Source organism: Puma concolor, chromosome B2 (genome assembly GCF_028749965.1).
Source record: "Puma concolor isolate L17-30 chromosome B2, mPumCon1.1.hap2, whole genome shotgun sequence".
Classification (NCBI taxonomy): domain Eukaryota; kingdom Metazoa; phylum Chordata; class Mammalia; order Carnivora; family Felidae; genus Puma; species Puma concolor.
Genome location: NC_141671.1, coordinates 81220179 through 81241355, shown reverse-complemented (window position 1 = coordinate 81241355; position 21177 = coordinate 81220179). Strand labels below are relative to the sequence as shown.

General features: G+C 35.4%; 1 protein-coding gene across 2 annotated transcripts in view; it reads left to right on the top strand.

Moving 5' to 3' along the window:
* The window catches only part of RNGTT (RNA guanylyltransferase and 5'-phosphatase), a 314047-nt gene that overhangs the window by 31421 nt on the left and 261449 nt on the right, over positions 1 to 21177 (top strand). For both annotated transcript variants that reach the window (XM_025925311.2, XM_086707399.1), the window contains exons 7-8: positions 10916 to 11025; positions 12223 to 12324. In XM_025925311.2, coding sequence (XP_025781096.1) covers positions 10916 to 11025; positions 12223 to 12324 — 212 coding nt within the window. The remainder of the gene's footprint in view (positions 1 to 10915; positions 11026 to 12222; positions 12325 to 21177) is intronic.

Sequence of the window (21177 nt, the reverse complement as noted above, 5' to 3'; positions counted from 1 at the left end):
TTCTTTTTTTTTTTGCAAAGTATTGGGAGATTCCGACCACATAGGAAAATTTTTGCTAATCTACAAAATTGTCACGTAGTTAAAATACCTTTACATATAAATTCTGCTCCTCCTCATGGGTGATACTTTCATATTTTCTGTAAAGTTGAACTGAGAAGACTCTTCTGTGGACAACTCCCATTAATCTTCTTGATTCTATGCACAACTCCCATTAAAAGGCCAAACAAAACCATTAGGAGTTCTCTTTTCTTGGGGGTTCAGGAGAGACGCTGAAAAGGAGAGTACTGGTTGTGCATACCCAAGTATATGGTATAGTCCAAAGGGACAGTGTGGAGATAATTAAATTTAATGAAGTTAATAATTAAGGAACGTGGGATATCATAGTTGAGCAGTCAAAGTCTACAAGTCATTAGTAGGCAATGATTCACAGGCAAGGATTTTATGTAAATCATATAATATAGTCATTTGGACTTTTAAGACAAAGTCCCTCTTTGAAAAACATAGTTTTAATATGTACTCACATATTTCAAACTTCAAGACTTTGAGGCCACTGAAAAGTGTTCATTGCTTTGAAACATAGAAGTAATTAAAAAAAAACCCAACTTATTCTGTTAGTATAACTCATTGGTCAATGAATCACATACTTAGAAAAATAAGAATCACATTCTAAAGAAGGGCTAATAGCATAACATAGCATAGATGATTACTTTCTTTTAGTATCATTTTTTGTTCAACTATATTTTTAAGAACAACATTAAATATGAACATATATGTGCTTAATGTGTTTTTTAATTACAATATAGTACTTGTATAAAAGAGTTTAAAGAAAAGAGTTAATATTTTGCAAAATATACTAAAGTTTGCAGGTTCCTTTTTTTTCCCCCCAGAAGCAGGGGCCTTTAAAAATGACAATTATTTTATAATATCAAGTATTATTAAATGTCTATAGTTGCAAGTGAGCTTCAGCAGCACTAAGAGAAACATAGCCAAGATGGGCACGTTTCTTTCAGGAAAATAAATAACATTTAAAATAAAATCCTAAATCTTGTTTCCCTACTATGATTGTGGATTTACCTATTTCTCTTTCTAGTTCTGTCAAGTTTTGCTTTATGTATTTGGAGTGATATTTAGTTTATACAAATATGTGTAAAGGATTATTGTATTTTCCCAGTGTCTTCACTTTTAGCATTGGAAATATCTAATGTTAGTATGATTGATTGCACAAACATTCTTTTGGATAGTGTTCATATGGATTATCTTTGTTTCTATCCTTTTGCTTTCAAACATTATCTTTTATTTAAGGTATGTCTTTTATAAGCATTGTGTTGTTGGCTTTTATTTATCCAGTGAACAGTTTTTGCCTTATTGGAGTATTTGGTCCATACACATTTATTTTACTGATGTAATTAGATTTAAAACTTAGCAGTCTCCCCTCCCAACCTCCCACTTATGGTATGTTCTTTTTATTTTTCTTTCTTGTCTTCTTTATGCTTAATTGTTTTTATATCACCCCAACCCATTGCTTGGTAGTTATACATTCTTTTACTGTTATTTTAGTAGTTATTCAAGATTTCAGTATCTGGGGGCACCTGGGTGGCTCAGTAGGTTAAACGTCTGACTTCGACTCAGGTCATGATCTCGTGGTTTGTGGGTTCGAGCCCCGCGTTGGGCTCTGTGCTGACAGCTCAGAGCCTGGAGCCTGCTTCAGATTCTGTGTCTCCTCCTCTCTCTGCCCCTCCATGCTCATGCTCTGTCTCTCTCTGTCTCTCAATAATAAATAAACATTAAAAAAGAAAAAAGATTTCAGTATCTGTCTTGGACTTGTTAAAGTCTGGTATATATTAGTACTTTTGCCACTTTTTAAACAATGCAAGAATCTTTGATTCCGTTTACCTCTTCCTGCCTTTTTGGTATTGTGTATCTTAATTCAACATGCATTTTAAACCCCATAAGGCATCATCCTCATCATCATTTTGTACAGTGAATGTTTATTAGATATAATTATCTAAATATACATATTTATCCTTTCTTGTGTTCTTCTTTCTTTCATATATTTTTATGGTTCCATTTGGATAGTTTTTCTTCTAACTGAAGAGTTCCCTTTAGTATTTTCTTTAATGTGGGTCTGTGCAACACATTCAGTATTTATGTAAGAATGTCTTTTCTTGTTGTCATTTTGAAGAATGTTTGTTCTCAGTGTAGAATTTTGGATTGGCACTTTGAAGATACTCCATAATGCATTTCTATTAAGAAGTTGCTTCTTGGGGTGCCTGGGTGGTTCATTCGGTTTGACTTTGGCTCAGATCATGATCTCGTTCGTGGTCCGTGAGTTCCAGCCCTGCAGTGGGCTCTGTGCTGACAGCTCAGAGCCTAGAGCCTGCTTTAGATTCTGTGTCTCCCTCTCTCTCTGCCCCTCCCCAGCTCATGCTCTGTCTCTCTCTCTTTCAAAAATAAATAAGCATTAAAAAAATTGTTTAAAAAAAAGAAGTTGCTTCTCTGAAGCTAATTTCTTTTGTTTTTGATTTTCAACACTTTTACTATGATATTTCTACTTGGAGTTTTCTTTGTGTAGTTATCCTGCCTTCTATTTATAGTGATTCTTGAATCTACTGTTGGATTTGTTGTTGTTATTGTTAGTTTTAGACAATTCTCAGGCATTATATCTTCAAATATGGTTCAGATCCATTCTTTTTCCCTTTTCCTTCTGAGATACACCCAGTAGGCTTTTCCCCCCACTTCTCCTACTGTTTCTTATGTTCTTTTCTATATTTTCCACTTTTTTTTTTTTTTCAGTTTTCAAACTGGGTATTCTCTTCTGACCTATCTTCCAGTGTACTAATGCCTCTGTAGCTATAAGCTGATGTTAAATCCATCCATTGAGTATATAATTTCAGTTATTTTACTTTCACTCTTGGAATTTTCATTTGAGTTTTAAAACAGTTTTCAGTTTCTCTGTTGGAATTCTTCATCTTATCATTTAGTTTTTTGAATTTATTAATTCCAGTTATTTTAAAACCTTGTCAGATGACTAATTGATGTAGCTCTCTTCTAGGTCTTTTTTAGTTTTTCTTCTCATGTCCTTTTGACTTCTAGTCTGTTGTTTCTTTTTTGGCATACCTGCATATTTGTGATCATTAGACATTAGGTCTGAGAAATTGTAGAAATAATTTGAGAATAAAATGTTTTCTTCAGAGAACATTTACTTTTGTTGCTACACAGCGTTAGGAATAGGGCATCTTAACTCAGTCAGGATTGAATTATTTAGAAACTAGTCTTTAGTTTTGGGGGGCCGGTCTCTTTTTGATGCAACTGAATTCTTAGAGTATAGACCTTTGGGGATCCTAACTGAAAGCCTGGAGAAATAACCAGGAGCTTTCCTCCTCAGGGGCCTGGAACTCCAGTTTTTATTTTCCCATTCCTGTGATATTCTTGAAAGCTGTGTTTAGCTTCCCAGGTACCATTTTGAAAACAGTGCCTGTAGAGGAAATTCTATACCAGATGTCTAGCTCACCTCTCTGGGTTCCTTTCCTTCTGAGTTCTTGGCCCGTCAAGCTCTTACTGCCTTTGTGATTCTCCAGGGTCTTCAAACAGGTGATTTTAACATCTTATCTAGCTTTTTCTCGTGGCTGCAGAATTGATCTCAATAAACTAGTCTGCCATTGCCAAAAACAGAAATCTTCCCTTCTCTTGTTTTGGAGAAAACGGGTAGCTTTGATTTCAAAGCACTTAGGTAGTTTTTTCCCCCTCTTTTCAAATCATACTCATAAATTCTAAAATTGTTAAATATATTTTTTACTTATTAAAAGTAGTATACTTACATTAAAGAAAATTTGAAAACTAAAAAAACAGCTTAAAATTCTTCAGCCTTTGTCTACCACTGGCATTTTGTCATCTTAGAAGAATTTCTTCCCATTTACTTCCCTAGCTTAAAAGTGTACACAAATGGCATAAAGATCAATTTTTTTTTTAAAAAATAAAAATACAAACATCTAGAAATGTATAGAGTAAAAAGTGAAGGTCTTTTCACTCCCACTCCCAACTGTTCTCTACTTTTTGATTATCCTTCTAAATACTTATTGTCCTATGTATTTATATATACATATGTTGAGTTTTGGCCCTATGCTCTCCACCCTCTTGTAATGTAAATGTATTTTTCTGCAGCTTTTTTAAAAACTTGGATGTCTTTTTTTTTTTTTTTTAAGATTCTTTATTATTTTGAGAGAGGGAGAAAGAGAGCACGAGTGGGAGAGGGGCAGAAAGAAAGGGAGAGGATCCCAAGCAGATTCCGTGCTGTCAATGTGGAGCCTGAACTCACCAACTGTGAGATCATGACCTGAGCTGAAGTTAAGAGTTGGACGCATAACCAACTGATCCACTCAGGCACCTCTGGATATCTTTTCTTAGTACAATTTTAACTACTTCATTCTTTTTAGGTAATACCAGAGGGAGCAGTTTATAAAAAGCGAACAGAACATTTGTTTGCAAGATGAGAGAAGATATCAATCTATAAAATAATGACCGACTATTAGGAAAAAGAACCAATTAGAGACGTTGGAAATGATAATTAACCCCCCTCCCTGGGCACCTGGGTGGCTCAGTAGGTTAAGTGTTGGACTCTTGATTTCGGCTCAGATCATGACCTCATGGTTCATGGGTTCGAGCCCCATGTTGGGACTTGCACTGACATTGCAGGGCCTGCTTGGGATTCTTTCCCTCTCTCCTTCTGTTTCTGCTCCTCCACCGCTTGCTCTTTCTTTCTCAAAAATAAACACATAAACTAAAACTAAAGCAAAACAAAACAAAACAAAAAACCAACCTAACAACCCCGCAGGTGGGTTGGATAGCAGAATGAAGTTAGCTGTAGAGGAAATTATCAAGCTGGAAGATTTATCTAGGAAATTCTTCCTGGATGTAGCACAGGAGGACAAAGAAATATGAAAAATAGTTTAGAGTTAGGTAGTGATATGAGTGACTTGATAGTATGAAATGTCACAGAGGGGACAAGTATGAGGATTATTTTCTGTAATATGCAGTAGGGACAGGTCAGATTAATGATTTTAAGAAGCTGATGGGAGGTGAGAAAATGGAGATAGAATTGTGTTAGGGGGTCCTCAATACCACCCCCACTTTTGGAGATTTACTAGGACTCAGCATATAGTTGTAGTCACAGCCAAGGTTTATTATAGTGATATTCCAAGGATATACAACTGTATCATAAGGGAAAAAGACAAGTGGAGTCTGGTGGATTCCATATGTAGGCTTTCTTATGCTCTCTTCTTCCCATGAGAGGTTGTACAGAGCTTACTTTCCCAGCATCAGTGAAGATGCAACAACATGTCTGATGTTTCTGCCTGGGGAAGTTCATTAGAGCTCACTAGAGCCCTAGTGCCCAAGTTTTTAGTAATGGCTGGTCACGTAGGCAGCCTATGTGTGTACCAAAAGTTACACAATCCCAGAAGGAAAGTGTTTGTTCAGCATAAGCCCTATTGTTCGTACGGATAGTCTAGGCATGGTGAATCACCCTTATCAGTTGACTAAGAGCACTCTGAGAATCTTGTTCCCAGGCACCAACCTTGTAAGCAGACTTGGTGTATTGGCCTTTTTCTGCACACTAGTACAGGCTGTTCATTCACGTAGTTTAGTTATGATCAGAAAGGGAGAGGAAGGGTGACTGCTTAATGCAGATAGAATCAGAAAGGCTGTTTAGTATGGAATAAATTCCAGCATATTTATTGCTTGTGGATAAGCAGCTGTGGAGTCAATGACCTTGAAAATAATTTAGGGAATAAATGATACAGCAATGTCTGAGGAAATGAAAGGGAATGGAGTTCAAAAGCAGATGGAGAAATAGGTCTTCCACAAGAGGAGGGAAATCTCATCCATAGCACTGAGACTGTGATTTTTTTCCTCTGTGAATTTCAGCTGTCTGTGGGTGGGAGTAGAGAAGATTAATGGTAGGTTGATACAAGGTTGGGTATATTTAGTATGGGTGTGATGGAAGGACAAAAGGTTGAGGAGTACTGAGGATATCAGGCATAGAAGAATTGAAGTTATCAGCCATGGAGTCTAGCTGAATAGGAAGTAAGGTAAGGCTGGGGGCTGTTACACTGAGAAGAGGGAGAGGTGAAGGGACTGTTAGTCTTGGTGAAATTGAACAGTGAGCATAGTTAGGGTAAAAGAGTTAAGCTATTCAATGAAAAAAGTCAAAGAATGGCATGTTGGCTTTAGGATGTTGTGCATACTCAATTAGTGTGAGTTGAATTGATGAATGGAAAGGTAGAGCAGTATGGAATGATGATGGTGTGGCCATGGAGCATGTTGTTCAAGTTATGCAAAGATGATGGTCATTGCAAATGAAATTACTGAACTGTGAAGCCTAGGTTGTTTGATGGGTAAAGATTATCTAATGGATGTTGATGTTACCAATGTAATGATAGAAGTTAGTGCAGTGAGAAATACTGTTTTTGATGAACATGGAGAAATGACTGGATGTCAGTACACGAAGAATAGAGTGTTTTACTACTTTAGACTCTTTGGTTGCAAGTATCAGAAATTAACTCAAACTAGCTTCAATAGGAAGAAGAAATTACTATGAGTGAATGGGTAGGACTCAAAGCCAGATCTCAGGAAGGGACTGGAGCCTGGACCTGGAAAGCTATTTAGAACTTAGTTTCTGCTTTTTGTTCTTATTTTCTCATCTTTGCTTTTTTTCTATTTCTGTTTCTTTCCTTTTGTGTCATATATTTCACTAGCTTTGTCTTTTGAGACTGGCTCTTTGTGATTCCTTTTTTACCTGGGAGATTATAACTGTCCTGTATCTTCTGAGCTTACATGTTGTAATTTTAGCCACATGCAGAGACTTTTGAATCCCAATTCCAGGTTACCAGAAGAGAGAATCTAATGGATTCAGACTGAGTTAGTGGTTTGCTCATGCTCCCATCAACTTTGGCTGGAGTGGGATGTTATCTTGTAATGTCATGTAACATGGCTGTTAGGGTCCTGTCTTTGTGGATGAGAGAGCAGCTGTTGTGCCACCAACTACAGTGGATGTCTGCTCTACCGCAGTTGAGTGATACAGCTGAATGGATTTAAGTCTAATTGAGAGGCAAGGAGAACAAGTGAGGATATAGGTGAATGCTTTACACTGTCCCTATGGGACTTGGGCAGTGGGAAAATGAGTGCTTTTATTTAAGAGAGAAGTGGTCTTCTTGGTGGAGAATTAGCTCTTAGTTAAGACATAGGGGACGAGGTGTTCATGAAAAAGGTTGAGGTTATAGGTTATTTATGAAAAAGAGATTCTAGGGATTATATTGGAACTCTTTGGGAAGGTAATTAGTGATAAGATTAACCAAGGAGAAGGAGCTCCAAAGCAGTGAGGACAGGACCATCACAGAGGAAAGATGACTGGAGAGTTGATTTTGGGTGATGTCAAAGTATTGGTGACAGTCATGAGAAATGTAGATGTAAATAATTGGCAAATCAATGGTTGGAAAACTTTCGTTTTCCTGTTATTTCAATCTGAGTTGAAGATAGTTAACAGAAGCAATCCAAGAGTGACTAATTTTTATGGTTCACATCTCAACACAGTGAACTTATTTTGGTTTGACACTTTATTTTTGTTGGAGTTCCCCTTTCCTGACTCATATTGATATGACTATGGTTTGAAGTGATGGACTCATTGTAGTGAATTCCGATAGTGACTTTAGGGTTTTTAATAGTCACGCATGTCCTGTACGTGGCCCTCACATTCCTGACACCTTTGTTCATCTTTTGAATACATGCTTGTATTGATTTGGAAGAGTATGACCTATAGTTATGTTGTTTGCTTCTTTGAATTGATGGCTGGGATCATGTCTCTCTCTCACTCTCTCTGTTTAAAGTTTATCTATTTTGAGAGGGACAGAGACAGCGTGAGTGGGGGAGCCAGAGAGGGAGACAGAGAATCCCACAGGCTCCTCACATGGGGCTCGGACTCAGGAAACTTGGAGATCATGATCTGAGCCAAGACCAAGAGTCGGATGCTTAACAGACTGAGCCACCCAGGTGGCCCTGGGATCATCTCTTTGAATAAAACTGTTAGTGCCTTTTCTTCATTACTAAAATATCCTTCTTACACATTACACACATACTTGCTTACTCATTCCTTCACGCACGCACACACACACACACACACACACACACACACACACACAGATAACACTCACTTCTTACATATAATTTGACCCCATCTTCTGTAAAACTTCCCTCAATTTCCCTCTGACTGATCATTGATTCCTTTTTTCCTTTTTGTGATAGCCATATGAATTTCCATTTTAAGTCTGGCAGACTCTGTTTATGAAATACACTTCTTTCATCTTAAGCATACATTATCTTCTTTTCACTTTTGATATTTCTTTATTCCCACAAACTGAAATGGTAGTTTGTTAAAAAGTGAAAGTAAATGTCATTGACTTTGAATCTCAATTATAGTATGTTTGAAAATAGTTCCAGACTTAAGACATTACTGTTTAGATTTAGTGATCCTTTTTGAAATTATTACATAATTTTAAATAATATATTTCTGTCAAAGGAAACTTGTAATGACAGTCAAAACAGCAAATTAAGCTAAAAAGTTACTAAATATTATTGGTGTATAAAGTGCATCAGCCTTACTGTTTTTAATGGACATATTTCTACCATTTTCTGATTAATTATTATTGCAGAAGAAAGTAGGGGAAGACAGTAAAAAAGAAATTGAGACATTGTAGGAAAGATTAAGGAAGAAGAAACATAAATGAATGAGAGGCATTTGCTAGATGGTTGGACATATCTTTTATAAACAAGCTTAATAGTTGTTAAGTATGTACTGAGGCTCAATATTTATTCTTTTAAATTAAAAACAATATTTAGCTTGGGGTGCCTGGGTGGCCCAGTTGGTTAAGTGTCTGGCTCTTGATCTTGGCTGAGGTCTTGATCTCCCAGTTTGTGAGCTGGGGCCCTGTGTCAGGCTGTGTGCTGACAGCGTGGAGCTTGGTTGGGATTCTCTGTCTCCCTCTCTCACTCTGACCCTCCCCGACTCACTCTGTCTCTGTCTCTCAAGGTAAATAAACTTAAAAAAAAAAAAAAAAAAAAAAAAGAGAGAGATGATCCCAGATATCAATTCAGTACTTTGCTGGCAGGACAGAGCCTGCTTTGGATTCTTTCTCTCCCTCTGCGCCTCCCCTGCTCTCTCACTCTCTCAAAATGAATAAATGAACTTAAAAAAAATATTTAGCTTGTTCAGCTGCATAGAATTATTAAAATATGTCCTAGTAATATTCTAGGAAAGTATTTGGTTGAATATTGATCCTATTTCTGTGTTTTGGTCCTTTTTATTTGCCAAAAAAAGAATATTTATGTTTTTAGGAATAATTTATGATACTTTGGCCCTTGGTTTTCAGAAATTATCCTTGATTTCTGAATATTCCTCAGGAAATACATGCTCATGAGTAAACCTTTTTCATGTAAAACTTAAAAAAAAATCCTGTGCTGTTAGTACCTTTGGAATAATGGTGCTGAATGTTGAACTCTCTGAATGCTTTCTCTTTTTAATGAGTATATATAGGATATAGCTTTATAAGGATATTGCAGTTATCTGAGTATCTCAATCACTAAATATCTTGTGAACCTAGTTCTTATCCTCATTCTTTAGTTATTGTATTTAATGGTAGAATGGTCCTAAAGCAGAAGGTAAAAAGAGGTGATGGTGTCATATGAGCGGAATGGTACTCTTTAATCCTTTGGCTCTTGAAATCTCTAAAGTGTGCTTATTATGGAAAACAGAGTTGATGACATATAAGATAACTATAAAAAGTGATTCAGAATTAGGGGCAAAAAGTAGGACTAGTGTCTGCTGGATTACTCAGGACTCTTCCAGATTTGACAGGGACATACATGGACTAAATACTGTGTTCTTTTTTTTCCTTTCCAAGTGGCTCGAGTTGCCAAATCTTTGCCAGAAGGTTGATCATTGCAGGTTGTAGACCATATTTTTTATTCCTTAATTACGTTAACAGCTAGAGTTGTTTTATGGATTTTTCTTGAGACTGATGCCAGCCCTCTTATGGGTCTGAAAGTAATTGTAACATGAATCTAGACTGTATTTTTAGTCTTTAAAATTTCCAGGAGTGTTCTTTATTTATTTCATATATAAATTCTCCATCTGCTTCACTTCTGTGATATTTTAAAAATATGCTTGCTATGAAGTACAATAAGACACTTTATGTAGTTGTGAGTTTAAGAATTTAAATTAAAAATTCAGTGATGAGTAATAGTTTTTCTTATATCTGAAGACTCTACCACTTTGTCTACTGTTACACTCTTATTCTAGTTTACAAAGGTATATATATCGTGGGTGTTTATCCCCTTAAAATCCATACTCCATCAGAGATATAGCTCCTCTTTCTGTCCGTAGTGAGAGCTATTAGTGAATGGTATAGTGTAGACCTGAGTTCAAATTCTGTTTTTACCTCTCAAATAAATTGCATTCAGTCTCATTTACTCATTTGTGATATAAATACACTGTAATCTACTTTTCATAGCTGTTATAAGAATTAGAGAAAATGTTTGTAAAATGTCAGATCCTTTGCCTACCTCTGAGTAAATGGTAGGTAAGTTGTTATTGCTGTTATTAATGAGTAATGTCCATTTGAGTACTTTGAAATATGATATAGACACTGGGCTATATATGTACATTAAAAAGCATATGCTGGATTAAGGAAAGTCAGTGTAGAATCCCAGGGGGAGTTTATAGATCTTTCTGGAGCAGACCATTTCTGTTTCATATATTTGCTCAGACGTAAAAATAAGCAAGTCTATCTTTCAGTCTTGACTTTGGAAATAGATTTTCACTTCTAACAAAATATTTTTCTTCTTCTTCCTTTTTTTTTATCTTAAGGGTGCTATTTTCCTGGAAGGTGTAACTGTTAAAGGTGTAACTCAAGTAACAACTCAACCAAAGTTAGGAGAGGTACAGCAGAAGTGTCATCAATTCTGTGGCTGGGAAGGGTAATAACCATTTTAAAGTTTTAAGTAAAACTTACTCTGCAACATTTAACATTAATGCAAACATTGGCACAGTTTCTTTGCTCCTTGAAGATTGAATGTTTACACAGAGTGCTTAAAAAGATATCAAGCAAGAGTTTATCAGATTTTTTTCAAGAACAGTTGAGTCAAAATTAGACTACTAGACAGTTGAGTCAAAATGAAATGACTCAGACATGTCTTCTGAATAGAATAGAAAGTTACTTTTGTCACTATCCAGTATTTTAGTGTGCTTGATTCTACTATTGCTGATTAATGTTTGTATCACCAGATCATTTTATTAAGGGAGAATAGGTGGCACTTGAATGTACCACATTTTCCAGTTTTTCTGTAATCAGAAACTGGGGGAATCAGTTTTATGTATATAAGTATATTTATATAAATATGTTCTGCCCCCCACCATGACCTGAAAATATCTATCAGTCATTTTGTGGGAGGAGGTTCAGGAGAGAGTTCATTGTTCTAATCTTTTGCTCTCAGGTCTTGTCTATGGTCATTTCTGTTGATCGTTGCTGTCTGTGGCAGAAAATTGTAATACAGCTGGAACGTGATGAAACAGGATTGCTAATTGTTAAAAATTCTTCATATAAAGAACTTTTTGACTGGTATATTAAGATCAATTACCCAGAAATAATTTTAACTAAAAGATGAAATGAAGTAATAATGATTTCAGTGTTGTGTTAAACCCTTGCCAGTGTACTTCAATCTTGACCTATATTTCTCCTGTTTTGTCACTTCTGGGCATCTTTTGAGCAGAAATTTGCCAACCTTGTAGAGTTAATGCCAAGTTGGCAGAGTCATGATGGAGGAATATGAGGTCTAGAATAACGTACGATAATTAAGGCAAGCAAGATTGAAACTTCTTCCTGAAGTAAACTTGTAAACATACCTGCTTTAGTTTTAGATCATGAATATTAATATTTAAAAAGCCCAATAGTTATAGTATGTAGTGGCAATTGGAATCTTGTTAACTCACATCCAAAATGTCTAGAAGATAATGTTTTGTTAGCATTCTTGGGAAAGCTGATATTTTTCCAGTTGACATTAATCTCATGATAGGGAGAATGTTGTGGTAAGTGTGTGACTAATGTGAGATTGGTTTAGGACGTATTGCTTTGTATGGATGCCAGCCATAATAGTAATAAAATGTTCTTCTTTAAGGTCTGGATTCCCTGGAGCACAGCCTGTTTCCATGGACAAGCAAAATATTAAACTTTTGGAGCAGAAGCCATATAAAGTAAGCTGGAAAGCAGATGGTACTCGGTAAGTTAGATTTCTAAAACAAATTATACAAATAATTCTAATACTTGAAGAATACTGCTTTGTTGGTAAAGAAGGTTTGTACTCTTGGAGTGTGAATTTCTGACTTGAACAGCAAAATAATCATGTTTCAAATATATAATTTTTGTTTTGCTAGTATTCTTAGTTATGTAAGTCAGTTTCTCTCATTCTGCTTCATTTTTGGTTTCAGACTTCTTTTTTATTAAAGATCGTATTTTTGGGGCGACTGGGTGGCGCAGTCGGTTGAGCGTCCGACTTCAGCCAGGTCACGATCTCGCGGTCCGTGAGTTCGAGCCCCACGTCAGGCTCTGGGCTGATGGCTCAGAGCCTGGAGCCTGTTTCCGATTCTGTGTCTCCCTCTCTCTCTGCCCCTCCCCCGGTCATGCTCTGTCTCTCTCTGTCCCAAAAATAAATAAATGTTGAAAAAAAAAATTAAAAAAAAAAAAAAAAGATTGTATTTTTGAGTAATCTTTGCAGCCAACGTAGGGCTTGAACTCACAACCCTGAGATCAAGCGTTCCATACTCCACCTACTGAGCCGGCCAGGTCCCCCTGCCCCCCAAGTTCTGTTAGTTTGACATAAATCTATACCAAATTTAAGTTTGAGAGTGTTTTCTCTTGATGATATTGTCCTTTTTGGCATGTCTGCTGCCCACCACCTGTGTTATGTGGTTGTTGAGCACTTGTAAAATTAACAGATGTGTTGTCAGTTTATAATCTAAAAATTACCTAGTCTTTCTGATACTTTGTTCCTTCGAATATTTTGTTCTCTATTTTGTTCCTTCGGATATTTTTCTCTTAATTTTTGCTAATACTTTTTGTGATTTTTATACACTCTTGTGGGTGTTACAGTCTTACAACAAAGCTTATCTTCAGTTTGATATTCTTATGCTTTTAATTAGTATAAATTTTATGATCCTCAGTAATATTTAACTTTTTCTATTTTGTAATCCTTATTTTTATGGCATTGCAATATGTATTTTTTCATCAAATGTTTTGATAGTTGAAGTAATTATTTTAACAGATGTTAATATAGAAGTCCTATTAACTTTTTCAAAATAAAGACAATATTTCAGAATAATTGACAGAACATATATATAGTTTAGGTTTTTTTTTTTTCCCAGTTTTATTGAGATATAATTGACATATAACATTATGTAAGCTTAAGGTGTAGAATGTGTTGATTTGATACATGTATAGATTGCAAGATGAGGGGCGCCTGGGTGGCGCAGTCGGTTAAGCGTCCGACTTCAGCCAGGTCACGATCTCGCGGTCCGTGAGTTCGAGCCCCGCATCGGGCTCTGGGCTGATGGCTCAGAGCCTGGAGCCTGTTTCCGATTCTGTGTCTCCCTCTCTCTCTGCCCCTCCCCCGTTCATGCTCTGTCTCTCTCTGTCCCAAAAATAAATAAACGTTGAAAAAAAAAAATTTTAAAAAAGATTGCAAGATGAGTACTGTTAGCTAACATCTCCATCACTTCACATAATGACCATTTCTCTTTTGTGGTGAGAATATTTAAGATCTGTTGTCTTAGCAACTTTCAAGTGTATAATACAGTATTATTTACGGTCACCACTATGGTGTACATTAGATTCCTGGAACTTATTTGTCTTGTAACTGGAATTTTATACCCTTGACCAGTACTTCCTCACTTCCTCTACCTTCTCAGCTCCTGGTAACCACCGTTCTAGTCTCTGTTTCTATCAGTTTGATTTTTTTTAGATTCCACATGTAAGTGCTATCATCTAGTATTTGTCTTCCTCTGACTAATTTATTTCACTTAGCACAATGTCCTCAAGGTCCATCTGCGTTGTTGTAAATGGCCGAATTTCCTTCTTTCTTGTGGCTGAATAATAATCCATTGTATTTATATAGCACATCTTTATTCATCTGTTGATAGTTATTTAGGTTGTTTCCATATCTTGACTATTGTGAATAATACTGCAATTAAAATGGGGATGCAGATATTTCTCTGAGATGCTGTTTTCACCTTTTCATTTTTAAATGTTATTTTGAAGATGATGTAGGTTGCACTTAATTTTTGTAAGAAGCTTTTGAATGTCAAGGTGGCAGTTACACCTTTTGGATCATGTTATCTTCATCTACATTGTGCTTGTGGTGACCTTAAGAGATATCTATGAAGATATGGAGTGGGGCAGGTACAACTTGATTTTAATGTTAGGTGAATATAATGACACTTTTTCAACATGCTTTGCTTTTTAGTAATTATATATATATATATATATATATATATATATATATATATATACATACATACATATTTTATTAGGGAATATATCAAAATATTTCCTTTCATTTGTCTTTCTCTGTTGGAAACCCATCTTTCCTTCCAACCTTGCATTTTCTAGCTTTTTGGGGGGGTGGATTTTATGAGTAACACAGGCTCATTAAACACAGTTCAGAAAATAACAAGTGAAAAGAAGAAACTAAGTGACTTTATCACATAGAGATAACCATTATCATCATTGTGGTCTTGATTTTGGTTTTTTTTTTTTTTTGGTTATAAAGCAGTTGTATTAATGCTTAGTGTAGTGAATCCAAATAGTTAAATAACAAGTATGTTTTACATATGTGTGTTCATTTTTTCATATTATTTTGAATTTAAAAATGAAGTAAATTAAAAAATTAATATTAATACATGGTAAAATTTTAAGCAATATAGAGATATCAGATGGTAAATTTAATTTTGCCTTGTGTGCTTCTAAGACTGTTCATTCTACAAGGATAAATTTATAAGGATTGATACAGCTAAAGATTCAGATACAGACAATTGGGATGATTCGTCCCTTCCATGCCCTCCTCCTTATGGATGTATAATTTTGAAGGATAAATAAAAATTCCCTGATTATTTTTAATGTTAAAATTATATCTAATTTTTTTGGATTAGAATAAGTTTGGAATCTATTAAATTGGTAGTAAGGATTAGCAGAAGTTAAGTTGTTGATATATATTTTTAATAGCTATGTAACAATGTCTTAGGGTTTATTAATAGATATGTAGTATTGTAACAGTGTTACCTTTGTAACAGCTTCCTACCTCTGAGTGGAGAAGGAGTGAAAATGATGAGGTGCATTTCTCCAGACTTGATACTATAAAATGGCCCCGGGGATTTGGGAGTGAGGCATAGTTTTGATCTGATGAGTTTCATATTCTGGATATTCTTTCCTTTCTACCTTGTCTTCTCCATAATATCCAGGCTGTGATCTTGGCAAACCTTGAGCAGAATAACAAAGTCTGTAAAATTTGCCATTTGTATTCAGCCATCCTACATTTATTTTCCCTCCTCTGCATTTGTATGCTCCTTTCCCCATGTCTCAATGCTGTCAGACCTATAAATGATTCGCTACAGTAATTTGAGCTAAGATGTTTTGACTGATAATGGAAATATCTTATTTCTCATGGACCTGTGCTCCACCAAAAACAAAAGGAGAACCTCTAAATATCTTTTTGAATAACTACTCTGTCTTGTGATGCTTTAATCTGTGAGGAAAAATTTATGTGACATATTTTCTGGACTAGTGCAAAATCTTTCTTTGGCACAGTAGAATTTAAGGCCAATAGCATGGGGGAGGGACTTTCTGTGATTTATAGGGTGAAAAGAACCTCGGAGGGCTGTAGAATGGTCTAGGAACCCATGGAATTAGAACAGCTGATCAATAGCCATGAGCCCTAGACTCCACTTTATGTATTCATTTATTATTTATTTTTTTATTTTTTTAAGTAGTCTCTACACCACTGTGGTTGACAGTGAGATTATGACCTTTAGATTAAGAGTCGCATGCTCTACCCACTGAGCCAGCTAGGTACCCCACTTTATTTAAAGCCATGTTGTGAAAGGGCGCCTTGGTTCATGAGTTCGAGCCCCGCTTTGGGCTCTGTGCTGACAGCTCAGGGCTTGGAACCTGTTTCAGATTCTGTGTCTCCTTCTCTCGCTCTGCCCCTTCCCTACTTGTGCTCTGTCTCTCAAAAATAAATAAACAGTAAAATTTTTTAAGGTCATGTTATGATAGGGTTAGGGACCTCTTTTTATTATCCTTATTCCCTAGTTTATTGGCTATTTATTTATTGTATCTAGCAACAGTATTTAGATGGAAGGATCTCTGAAATTGAGTGTGCTATGAGACCTGGATAGAGTTAGCAATAAAAGGTAATGCCTAGGAATTTTTATTAGTCTGGACAAGGCCTGGAGGTAATAGTGACAGTTTTGACAGGAATCTGTTGTAAGTTCTAAAACATTGTTGAATAGGGACTATTTCCTTATTGTAAAGCCAAAGAATATAGATAGAAATACAGAATTCCTTAAAAATGAAACAGTGAGAAATTTGTATTAGTTATATAGGTAAATTGGTAAACACTAATCCACTGCAGTCTCAGAAATAGGTGGAATCATTTTGTTTGATAGAAGATTTAATAATTGTGTGTCTTACATTTCATTAAAATCAGACTTTTAAAAATGAGATGTCTCCTTCTGTCAGAACATAGTATTTCTTTCTTCATAGCACTTTTCATTATCAGAAGTTACTTTTTCCTTTCTAATTATTTTACTTCTGTATCTCCTACTATATTGTAAGCTTCACAAGATTAGGGAGCAAGCCTGTCTTTTGTACCTTTATATCAACAGTGATCAGCAAGGCATTATGCTAGTAGATATTGAATGAATATCTATTCGGAGTATTCAGAATAGTATCGAGTGTTTTATGCTCTTGAGAGATCTGTAGCTTCTATAGATTGAAATATTCTTATTTTATACTTTTCCTCTTTTTTAAATTTTTCTTTTTTTACATTTATTTATTTTTGAGAGACAGAGCACAAGTGGGGGAGGGGCAGAGAGAGAGAAGGAGACACAGAATCGAAGCAGGCTCCAGGCTCTGAGCTGTCAGCACAGAGCCTGACGCGGGGCTCGAACCCACAAACTGCGAGTTCATGGCCTGAGGGACGCTCAACCGACTGAGCCACCCAGGCGCCCCTCCTCTAAATATTTTTCATGATCTTTTGGTTCATTGAATGGATTGAGAAGGGAAGAAAGAAAGTCATTAGAAAAACTACTGAGGAGTAGAAAGAGCACAGAGATAGAAGTTAGTATACTGCTTACCATTAAATGATTAAATGAAAGAATACAATACTTAATCAGATAGCATAAATAAGATGTGTTATATCTAGGGCACTACATATAACTTGACCCATGGGAGAATTATACTAAAATTAATGTGTAATTTGTGATTAATGAAACCATGGCATTGTAATTGATAGTACTTGATAAAGGACTTGTAAAATGTGAATATATACATATTTCGGAGCTATTTAAGATTTAATGACATGTTTGTGCTTATAACTGATTTTTTTGATGGATATATTGCATAAATGTAAATAATACTACAGAATAACAAGTTTGAGTGTTCTATATCTAAAAAGCAGTATTTAAGTCTTAAAGGTTCATTGACATATTTGGAAATTAGAACCAACATTAATTAACACTTTTAATTAACACCTAAAAATTAGGTGAAATGAGAGTATTGGAAGTTACTGTGAAACCGAGCTTACCAGCTCTAAATAAGACTAATAAGAGAGACAACACATGTGGTTAAGAGTACATTGCTTTCAAGGAAGACAAGTAGCGTTTGTGGTTTGGTCCTCTTAACTTTGTATCTCCATGCCTTGCATAAATGAAGCAAATTTGAGCCTTAGTTTTCTCATATGTAAAATGAAAATAATATTCTTAGGGTTGTAAGTTTGTAGTGAAGTGTTGATATAAAGTGCATTCTAGAATAGCCCTGATATATAGTAGATGCTAATATATTTTTTAAAGTAATTATTGATAGGTATGTACTTACTGTCATTTTGTTGTTTTCTGGTTGTTTTGTAGCGCTTCTCTGTTCCATTTGTTCTTCTCTTACTCTCCTTACAATTTATGACTTTCTGTAGTGTTATGTTTGGCTTTTTATCCTCTTTATTTTCTCTTTTTTTCATAATTTTTCATCTAATTAGGGCCCTTTCTTTTCCACCTTAAAGAAGTTCCTTTAACATTTCTTGTAAGGCCCTTAGTGGTGGATGAACTCCTTTACCTCTTGTTTGTCTGGGAAACTCTTTATCTCTCCTTCAATTCTGAAAGATAACCTTACCTTGTAGAGTATTCTTGGTTGTAGGTATTTTTTAGCTCTTTGAATATATCATGCCACTCCCTTCTGACCTACAAAGTTTCTGCTGAAAACTCCGCTAATAGCCTTATGGGCTTTCTCTTGTACATAACTTTTTGCTTCTGTATTGCTGCTTTTAAAATTCTTTAATCTTTACATTTTAATTACTCTGTGTTCTGATGTGGACCTCCTTGGGTTCATCTTGTTTGGAACTCTCTGTGCTTTATTAACCTGGATGTATGTTTCCTTCCCCAGGTTAGGGAAGTTTTCAACCATTATTTCTTCAAATAAGTTTTCTGGCCCCCTTTCTCTCTTATTCTGAGACCCCTATGATGCGAGCTAATACATTTTTAAAATGAAACCTGTATTAACAAATAATTCTTGATATATTTGGGCATAACCTATTTTGGGGTGTATGTGTGCACACATGTATTGTTGTCAAGAAATCATAAAATTGGAAGGAAAGAACACTTTTACCCTGTAAAAGGCTACATAGCATAGTGACTGAGATAACAGACTGTGAAACCAAACTGCCCAGGTTGAAATTTTGGTTCATCGTATTACTACCTTTGTGATCACACTTTCCATGTTTGTAAAATGGAGGTTATACTAAAATCAGTTCTTCGGTTTTGTGATAATTAATTGAGTTAACAAATGCAAAATAGTTTTTAATTGTGCCTGGTATTTTGCCTTCACTGCTGTTATTCTTCTTGTAGAAGGGAAGCTATTTTACCCAAACTGTTAAATATGTAGAAGTTTTATATTGTGTTTCTGAGCTACTTTATGTAATCTAGTACAGTGTTTATATTTTTCTTGGAGGTTTGTGTTGAGATCCTTTCATTTTATTTTCCAAATTGTTTTTAAAATTTCCACATACACCATTCAAATGAAAGTTCATTAAAACATGTAGCCTCTTTCAAATTTATGTAGGATCTTTGTTTAATATTTTGTTTCATACGTGTTTAAATATTAGTGTCCAACTAATACTTAAAATGGGAAAAACATTTAAAACTGAGGGTTTTAAATCCCCTCCGACCCCCACAGGGGGATTACTGCTCTGAATAGGGCTTTTGTTATTCATTGCTTCATTATTAGAGAAACTGAACCAATTCACTGTGCCAAAAGCAGACATAAACTTTTTCCACATGGCTTACAACATTATTGCTTTATTTTTGTCAATGTAGTTGACATGTATACATATATATACATATATGTATATACATGTATATACATATATGTATATGTATATGCAGCAAATAGTTCATTGAATTTTGACAGACGTATACCTCCATGAAATCACTGCCATAATCAAGATACAGATCATTTTATTATCCTAAATGTTTTCTCCTGTCCTTTTTGTTTTAAGTTTATTTATTGAGAGAGAAAGGAAGAGAGAGAGCTAGTGAGTGCACGTGGGGGAGGGGCAGAGAGAGAATCCCCAAGCAGGTGCACCCCTCCTGTTCTTTTATAGTCAATCCCTTTTGCTGCCACTAGCCCTAGTAATCCAACATCTGTCATTACAGATTGCTTTGCATTTGCTAGAATTTTATATACATGGAATCACACAATGTGTACTTTTTTGTGTCTGACTTTATTCTTTCAATATAATGAATTTATAACGATTCTAAAACTCTGTTAGTGTGTATAATAACAATTTGTTCCTTTTTAATGGAGTCTTACTATAGTATATGGATATACTATATTTATTCACCTGTGATAGATATTTGGGATGTTTCTGGTATTTGGCCATTTTATTTTATTTTATTTTATTTTATTTTTTTCAACGTTTATTTATTTTTGGGACAGAGAGAGACAGAGCATGAACGGGGGAGGGGCAGAGAGAGGGAGACACAGAATCGGAAACAGGCTCCAGGCTCTGAGCCATCCGCCCAGAGCCCGACGCGGGGCTCGAACTCACAGACCGCGAGATCGTGACCTGGCTGAAGTCGGACGCTTAACCGACTGCGCCACCCAGGCGCCCCAATTTGGCCATTTTAAATGAAGTTGTAAACATTTGTGAGTATGTAAGTCTGTGTAGACATGTTTTCATTTACATTTTTTTATGGTTTATACTTTTGATGTTTCTAAGAAATATTTGCTTTCTTCAAGGCTGCAGGATTTTTCTTAATGTTTTTTTCCTAGAAATTTTATACACTGGGGCTGTGATACATTTTGAGTTAATTTTTGTATATGTGTTAGGTGAGAGTCAATGTTAATTTTTTTCTCAATGAAAATCAGTTGTTCTAGTATCATTTATTGGAAAAGACCATCCTTTTTCCATTTAATTGTCTTGGCACATGTGTTATAAATCAATTTACTGTATAGCTGTTGTTTTATTTACTGTTTCATTGATCTATGTGTCTATCCTTACCGTAATGTCTTGAATTCTTTAGGATTATAGTAAGTTTGAAAATCAGGTAGTATAAGCCTTCCAGCATTGTTGTTGTTTTTTAAAAGTTGTTTGACTGTTCTAGATTGTTTGCGTGTTTTTTAAATGTGAGAATCCACTTTTTAGTTTCTCTGAAAAAGCCTGCTAGAATTTTCATTTGATTTGCATCTAATCTACATGTACCAGTACTGAATGTTCCAACCCATCAACCTGGTATATCCCTCCATTTATTTAAGTCCTCTTCTGTTTCTCTGGGTAGTGTTGTGTAGCTTTCACTATAGAGATCTCACATGT